Source organism: Lagenorhynchus albirostris, chromosome X (genome assembly GCF_949774975.1).
Source record: "Lagenorhynchus albirostris chromosome X, mLagAlb1.1, whole genome shotgun sequence".
Taxonomy (NCBI): Eukaryota; Metazoa; Chordata; class Mammalia; order Artiodactyla; family Delphinidae; genus Lagenorhynchus; species Lagenorhynchus albirostris.
The window spans coordinates 108686729-108695991 of NC_083116.1; the positions used below are offsets into that span (position 1 = coordinate 108686729).

The 9263-nt window shown below is 34.2% G+C and overlaps 1 protein-coding gene across 1 annotated transcript; it reads left to right on the top strand.

Annotated features, from left to right (window-relative positions):
* Window positions 1-761: 761 nt before the first annotated feature.
* Window positions 762-1154, top strand: LOC132513759 (small nuclear ribonucleoprotein E-like). The gene has a single exon (XM_060138341.1). The coding sequence runs from the start codon at window positions 762-764 to the stop codon at window positions 1056-1058; it is 297 nt and encodes a 98-aa protein (XP_059994324.1). The 3' UTR covers window positions 1059-1154.
* Window positions 1155-9263: the final 8109 nt, after the last annotated feature.

Consider the following 9263-nt stretch of genomic DNA (forward strand, 5'->3'; position numbering starts at 1 on the left):
TTACTGTTTGGTTAAATTTTTATCTTAAGCTGATAGGTTAAATTTTAACTTAGGTTTTTAACCGAGATTTCTTTTATAGCAGGAGTACAAATGATTTATTTCCAAATAACAAAACGCCAAACTCTACCATTCAGAAAACGTCAAACACCCAAGGATATTTTAACCATGGGCAATATATATTACTAGGTAACTAAGTTGCTCCTTTTTTAAAAAAATTTTTTTTAATAGACTTTTTCTATGAGCTAGTGAAATGATGGAGGGCATCTAACCAGAATGGTGGTTTTGATTTAGGGATAGTTAATCAGGAACCATTATTTCTGACAGTAATTAGGAAGTGGATCCAGTTTTCTGTTACAGTCACTCACATATATATTACAACAAAATATATACATCTGTGACAACAGAATTATCTTTTCAGTCAGTGAGAGACTGCTCATCCTTCTATTTTCTGTACCAGAAGCAGGACAAATGAGAATACAGAAGTACCCGGATAGTTTATTCAAACTGTTATAAAGTCATAAAAGCATAGTTAAAGAGATGTGTGGTGGGTGAGAATGAACGCATTCCTGTTCGCTTTATAGGACACTACAATCTGTTCCTCCAGAGGCAATACCTACTCAGCCTTCTCTCACAATAGCGTTAAGGCACAGGTTCTAATCATCATCAGTAACTGAAGATCTATATTGAGTTCTCCGTTACTGTTTTACTTAAAACCAATTTCTAGGGTGTGCAGGATAGTGAGGTCTTTGTGAGCTTCCACCATGGCGTACCGGGGCCAGGGCCAGAAGGTGCAGAAGGTGCAGAAGGTGCAGAAGGTGATGGTGCAGCCCATCAATCTCATCTTCAGATACTTGCAAATTAGATCTCGGATTCAGGTGTGGCTTTATGAGCAAGTGAATATGCGGATAGAGGGCTGTATCATTGGTTTTGATGGGTATATGAACCTCGTATTAGATGATGCAGAAGAGATTCATTCTAAGACAAAGTCAAGAAAACAGCTGAGTCGGATCATGCTAAAAGGAGATAACATTACTCTGCTCCAAAGTGTCTTCAACTAGAAATGATCAATGAAGTGAGAAATTGTTGAGAAGGCAATACAGTTTTTTTAGGTGTCCTTTGTTAGAAGTGTAGTTAAGGCATTTATTCATATTGTTTTGCTCACCTTTATGTTATTACCAGATGACAGTAAATGCTGTGGGATTGTTTTTATTAAAATATTTACATTGTTTCCTTCTAAGAACAAACAAACAAACAATTTCCACCTTTGGAAGGATATGCCAGGGAAATATCAATAAAAATGTCCCTCTTAGTGTAGACGTAAATGGCTGTTGCCTTTCTGGAGGCAAATGGACAGCATATATTAAAATTTAAATGTGAATACAGTTTGAGCCAGTAGTTATTTTGTTTAAAAGCAAGGAATAGAGAATAGTTATTAAGAACACTGATCCTGATGCTAAAAAGGATGTGTGAAACTCCCAGATCTAGCACTTACTAGCTGTGTGAACTTAGACAAGTCACTTTTTACCTTCAGTGCAATGAAAAGATAATAATAACACCTTTCTCACATAACACAGTGCTTGGCACATAATATTATCTTAAAGAAATCATTGTACAAGTGCACCAAGCGGCATATACAAGAATCTTCCTAACAATATTTTTCTAAAAGCTTAAAACAATAAACTACTTAAATGACAACTAGCATAGAAGTTGCTAAAGACTTACATTTAGATATCTTGGATCACTGTACCCCTGTACATAAATGAGATATATTTCATACTACAGAATATCAATAGCTTCAATACAAATTGAATGGGAAAAATTGCAGATTGACATAAATCATATTATTTAATTTTCCTGTAAAATGTAAAAAACCTATTTGTCTTATAGCTATTTTAATAAATGTATTTAAGTCTCTAGAAAGAGATCTAAAAGTATAAATACCAAATTGATAGCAGTAGATACTTTGGGGAGAGGACTGGAATTTTGATGAGATCGAGGCAATTTTTTTCATATATAAAGTTTTCATTTTTACAAGATATATGTGTGTGTCACTTAATTTAAACAAATTTAAAATTAAATAAAAACAGCACAAATTTTATAAGTTGTTTTCACAGTGTGGTCACGTAAAGAAATATTGACCAGAGACCATCAATGTTGCATTTGGAGAATAAATTTTGAATATGTATTTAAATGGTATGCTTGTCTGTTAAGCCAATGGACCTTTGCTTTGTGATAATAAACGAGCAGATTTTTTAGAAATAAGACAAATTTATCTTTTGGTCCAAGCAACCTGGACCTTATCCATAGAGTTAATAAGCACCCTCAAAATTTGAGGAATGAAAAATCCTGCCTGGATGCCTTATATATTTAAGTTTTTTAATCAAGTATGGTACGTGAAGGAACATTTCATAGCCCAGGCAGGAGAAGCCTTTGGTATATAAAGTTCAGAGTATTGGTTTTCATTTACAAAACTTATTTTGCCAATATATGAGAAGTTGACAGTTTATATCTGGGCTCCTAAGCCCTCATTCATCAAAGTCACATGACCCATCACTAGTTCCCTAGTTTCTCATTCCTGGACTTACTGGTCAATATTTAGGTGCTGAAGAACAATTAAATGGGACACAAAAAATAAAGCTTAAAGGGCTATTTTTAAAAGATTATATATCTTAGAATGCATCAATTGCCACAAACAGGATAATGGAAAGATTGAAATAAACCTTTTCCAATTTGCCATCTATTCAACTCAAAGTAAAACCTGAAGGATTCAGAGGAGAAGCCATGTATGTGATTGGGAACAAACACAGTGCTAAGAATTTTATTTTTATCTTCAGAATTAGATTATAAAATATTACCATTTTTCATCACATTTCTTTTTCTAATAGATCTAAAAACAAATCCGAAAACATCACAATGTCATGAAATTGTGATATTCGTAAAGCTCCATCTTGATCAGATTAAAGTAATGAGAAGGCCCACATACTAAAAAGTTAATGGTACACCCTTAATATGTAATAATGTATTAAAAAATGCATTAAGCCCTAAAACAAGTGTAAGCAAGTATAACAGAGTTCTGCTTTTTCCTTTGATTACAAAGTTGGTGTTTTATTGAAAATTCTTAATAGAACACTAACCAAAATCACTGTGTATATTTTTCTGCTGCTCTAAACATTTAGTTTGCCTTTTGGGTAAGCTGGGATTAAGTTCTCCAAAACAATAGAGGAACTCTACAAGCAAGTCCACTTCCATTAATGAAGGAATGAAATGGACACATAGTAGTAGTCTCATTAGAAACTATTGTAATATTCCTAATTATACATATATTCTGATACATAATGAGATATTCTCTGTTTTTTAACTCTGAGCTAAAACTATTTTCATATTTCAAATATTTCATATTAACTCAAATGTCAGCTTTACTTTGTATATGTTATATATCTTTTTAATATATTATCAGTGTTTTTATTGACCAGTGTCATTTGAGAAAAAGTTGTATCATCTCATTAAAGATAATTGTAGTTGATGAATTCATGAAAAAGAGGAAGGATGTGTAAATGCATAACTAGACTGTCTTACTACATAATAATTTATATATAAAGTTCTAAAATGGACAGTGCATTCTATATTTAAGCAAGTAACTGCAAATACATTAGTTTATAAATTTGTAACATAATTTTAATGTGGATCACATACATTGACTTTTCAAAAAAAAGTTTTATTCTGAAAAGTATGCTAAACCTCTTAGTGATTGCAAATAAAATTTAGGCAAAAGAAAAATGTATCATTTCACTATTTTGAGATTTTTGAAGGATGAAAGTTTGTCTTAACTCGTTATCTCCAGCACTTTATCCTATGCAAATACTCAGAAGGTATCTACTTCTAACTAAAGTTCATAAAACTTTAGTGGAAAAATACAAGACTATTCAGATATGTGATGATAAGTTTAGAGATGCTGATTAGCTGAACTCATATCCATTAATCCATGGTTATCAAGATATTTTAAACCAACCTAAATATATCCAAATATACGTCTTCTTAATCTTACTGTCCTGGATTTTGAATACAAGCACATGTGTAACCCTGAATTACTGAGGTAATTATGGTTGTGTGCTGACCTGCCTAGATGAGTAGTGATTTGGGGCTCCCATCACCTTGGCATCTGTTCTGAGTTAATAAAAATAAAATTCAGCATGTTTCTTGTTTGTTTGATTTGGTTTTCTTGTTTTGTTCTTCCACACCTACAAATGTGACTATAGGAAAATCAGAGCTGTGAAAAAGTTTATGAGAAATCAATAAATACTAGTGACATTTACGTTTCATCACCTCATAATAGGCGTCTACTTGAACTTTATCAGCATTCTGAAAGTCGATGAAACAAATGATAATGACAGAATAATGGCCAAGTAACACTTGAAGTGAGAGTTCTATATAAAAATTATGTATATGTATATATTTAACATGGTCAAACTTTAGGGAAAATCTCAGATTCTCAAAGATTTAATTGTACCTATATACTAAGAAACAAAAAATGCCTTTTAGAAAAAGAAAAAAATCAATCTAAACTGTGTTTCTCTTCACGGACTCTTTAAATACTTGGTGGCATCTCAAAGCCTGTGTTTTACTTATGTATTGAATATTACTGCATAGAAAACCATCCTAAAGTTCATGGTGCAAAGTGACAACTATTTTATTATGGTCATGGATTCTGAGGTGCAGGGATTTGGAAAGGGCTCCTTAGGGTCAGCATGTCTCTCTTCTATAATGTCAGAGACCTTACTTGCAAGATAAATCCACAGCTGGAGGCTGGAATCATCTAAAGTTTATTCATTCACTAGTCTGGTGTTTAATGGTGGCTTTTGCCTGGGACCTCAGAAGGGGCTCTTCACCAGAGCTCCTACACGGGGCTTCTTCATGTGATTCTTTGTTTCCTCACTGCGTGGTGACTGAATTCCAAGAGCAAGCATCCCGAGAGAACTAGGTGGAAATGGTATCATCTTCTGTGAACTTTAATGACCTATCCCGAGAAGTTACAAGATTGCCCAAATTCAAAGAAGAGGGACATATAGACCTTATCGCTTGCTGGTCCGTGTGTTACAATCACAATGTAAGAAAATCATGTGGGATAGAAGATACTGTTGTGGCTGTTTATGGAAAATGCAATCTGGCCCAGGCAGATTGAAGGGACACTACACGAGGGAAAATATACAAATGGACCAATAAACAGAAGAGGAGACCACCAGGGTCATTAGTCATCAGAGAAATGCAAATGAAAACCACAACAAATTATTACTACACACCCACTGGAATGGATAATTAAAGAGATAGAATAGACCTAGTGTTAGTATGTGGAGCAACTGCAACCCTCATATATTGCCAGTGGGGATGCCAAGAGCATAACCACTTTGGAAAATAGCTTGGCAGTTTCTCACAAAGTCAAAAATACCCTTACCATATAATCCAGCCGTTGCACTCCAAGTTTTTGACCCAAGAGAAATTAAGACATATGTCCACACAAATATTTCTGTATGAATTTTATAGCAGCTTTTTTTCATATTAGCAAAAATCTGGAAGCAACTCAAAGCCCATCAGTCGGTGAATAAATCAAATTTTTGTGTTTATGGAATTCTACTCATCAATAAAAGGGAAGAAATTACCAGTACATGCAACAACATGGAAAGTTTTAAAAGGCATTATGCTGTGCAAAAGGAGCCATGGAAAAGAGTGCATATGATTTCATTTATATGAAATTCCAGAAAACATCAAAGTAATCTATAATGACCAAGAGCAGACCGGTGGTTGTCTGAGACTGAGAGTGGGTAAGAGGAAAACCACCTTCTGGAAGCTGGAGTGTAAGCCTGCTTTACTTTTAGCCAATCATGTACTCCCCTTCAGGAATTTGAATCTAAGGAGATTGTGTGGTGATGGAAGGGTGGTTGAGAATTTAGTCACGCCCTTGATGACATGCTGACAACATCTAAGTCCGGGAAAATGATGCCAAGTTAGTATCATATCCTGGCAGTTTCTGTAGCATGGCGTTGATTGTGTCTCCATTACTCAGATCCCTTTGTTTTCTAGTCATCTTCTGAGCTTGGTTCTTAAGCTTTCCTATTGATTCTGTAAGCTGCAGCTATTCTTCCAATAAATTTACATTCGGCTGAAGTTACTTTGAGTAAGCTTCTGTTGCCTTAAAAAAAGAACCCTGACTGGAACAGACTCCTAGGTGCTGAATAATGGAAATTTTTCTTATTATGCAGCAGGAAAACTTTTCAGTAGGGAATTAAATAGGAAAGTACTATTGTGTGCAATATACCTAATGATACCATTGTTTTCAGTGCACCCTGGCTTACATTACAATCGTATTCTAAGAATCATCATACTTCATCTTAGTTTTGCAGAAGATAGTAACAAATGACCTGGTTTCTTGATCTTTCATCTGTCAAGGTCCCTCATTTGGGGACGCTTAATTTTAAAACTCAGGCTCAAATCAATATCCCCCTCTGGAATAATCTCCTTTCTATTGGAGGGTTTCTTACTGTCTCAGTTAATGATTCTATTGATCAGCTTCAAGTTCACCTTTGATGCTGATTCTGCTCTTATTTCTAATAACTGGCTCTTGGCTGTATACTTGGCAAAGGCTTTATCTTCTTACTCTAGTTAATTCACTAGATCTTTGTCATTTCCCCATCTCTGAGCAGACATTTTAGTACTGAGTCCCTTTAATTGCTTTGGTACTACCTTAAGCCAAGCCTCCATCCTGTTGAGCATTGCCTTTTAGTACTTCTATTGATTACCAGTCAACAGATTTCGCTAACACCGTTTTCCTGCCAGAACATCCCCTGGCTGCCCTCCAGTGGACATTGCTGATTACGTGGGCAGGCTGCCTGCTTGCTTATCTTTCTGCCTACTGCCTGCTGGCAAATCCCCTAACACTCAAGTAGCCAGTCCAGATTCTCACTATTAATTGCCAGAAACTTCTCAGACCGTGTTTCCTATAGCTTGATGAAGTCTCTGGTTCCTAGGTCTCTTGGTGTGTCTACTCAGTTTTGATGGATGATCTGGTAAAATCATAACTTTTGTTTTCATTTTTAGTGTAGTTAAAATCCATTTTTATTCTTATACTTGGCCTGGTTAGATTAGATTAGGTTTCTTATATTATGTATTCTCTTTTTTTCTCTCTCTCTCTCTCAATATAGTTAGAGAAACTTTCATCATGATTGAAGCCACCTGGGAAATTTCTGGAAACATTCTCCAAATTTTAAATTTATACAAGAAGATAGTAGAGTCTTTGTAATACTGTGAATTTACTTCCTGTGTCTGAAAACAGGTACATAACAGAGGCTGAATTTCACCAGAAGGAGAGACTAGATTTTCTCAGTGTCCTACATATTTTCATTTCATTTCATTTTCATTATGTTTTAGATTAGAGTTATTTTTTGATAAGATCAATATAATAATAGAGCATTGTTGGTCAAAACATGTAACATCAATATTTGGAGATAAATTTTTTTTCTCCTACTGCCTCACAAAATAAACATTTTTAAAGACCATCTTTTTAATGTATGTAAGTGTAGAAGCAAAATCTACCTAAACATTTTATACTTTTCATAATATAAAACCACTTGGAACTGGGACTCTGCCAGGTTTATGAATGCATCCATGCTGTTTATCTGGATCGGCACTTTGGAATGTTTATCAGGACAGATGTACACTCTATACTTTCTAATGAAAGATAGGCAGATGTGGGAATATATTTTGTATTGGGATTAATATAATTTTTAATATTTGGATTAATATAAATGCCTGTTTAAAGTTACCAGAGGCATTTAATTATATTCCATTTCAAAGGACATTTCATTCTGTTTATTTGGAATTTTATTCATAAGAACAATATCAAATTAATGTTATGTATACAGTTATGATTAGCCTTTCTTTACATAAATAATTTATTATTTATCATTCATGGACAAAGATGTAAAAACAAACTATCTATTACTACATGTATCAAGATCAGACTTCAGGACTGTTGATATGATAGTTAATGGTTCTCATCATCCCATTGATTTGGGTTGGCTCTTGATCTCCCAGAATGGTAATGACCTAAGGAGCAGATTTCAGTTTACTCTTACCAAAGTTTGTTACAGAAGAATAGCTTGACAATAGCTATGCTTATATTGAAACCACTGGGCCAGCATTCTTAAGCATTGAAATAAGGATTGCAAGCAGTTCCATCACTAAGATGTTTAAGGGTGTAGTTTGTGCCCAATTCATTCAGATAGACCCACATTAGGGCAATATTCTTTCCTTTTCTTTTCTACCCTCCAACACTAAATCAGATGGTTTTGATACTCTATGATTTTATTCTCAATTAAGTGAATTTCTTCACTTGCTTTTTGAACTTAGGCTAAATTGACTTTTTTTTATCTTTTCCTTCTGTCTTACGCTGTGGTATTGTGGTTGATTACACCTACGTGGATGAAAATCCAAATTTATTTTAAGGATATTGTTGATTTTGCCTATATTCATATTTGTGACATTTTTCTGTGTTAGGATATGGTAAATTTTGGAATAAGAAATGTGTTAAGTGCCTCAATTTTCACAAGAGGAAGTTATATTTATTACCTGCTTATCTGGAGCACTGAAGTATTTGCAGTAAGTAATTGTTTATTTGCATTTTAGGTACATGTATAACTTTCCCTTAATGTCCCTAAGGACTTGAGAAAAGTACTGTTCACAAAATCCAGGCTGTAGTGACAGTTTAAGAGATAATTGGTTATTCTGGGTGTTCCAATTTAGATCCCCAGAGAACAATGCACTTGGACTACATTAACTCAACTCCTTGAAGAAATGCTTTTGTTTTCATGGAGAGCTAGGTAAACATACTCATCTGATAATATTTCTGCAATCCCTTGTACCTTCATCCCTCTTTATTCTAAATAGCTTCTGATCTTTATTTTCATCTTTATTTTACTTGATTAGTTCTAACAGCCTAACATTTTTCAAACAGTTCTAGATACAGATATAAAATATCTGAACAATACTCTCTTCTCCCTGGTTGGAGGATTCTCTTTTGCTATCTTATCCTAAGCCCTCCAGTATGTTAACTGATTCAGAGCAGTATAAGCTTTTGCATTTTCCCATTCGCTTCGTTATTTTGCCTGTTCTTTATTGAATACCTACTTACTCTGTGCAAGGTAGAGTAGAAAGTATGATATATCTTTTTTCTCATTAAATCCTTACAACTGCATATTTGGAGGCAAAATACA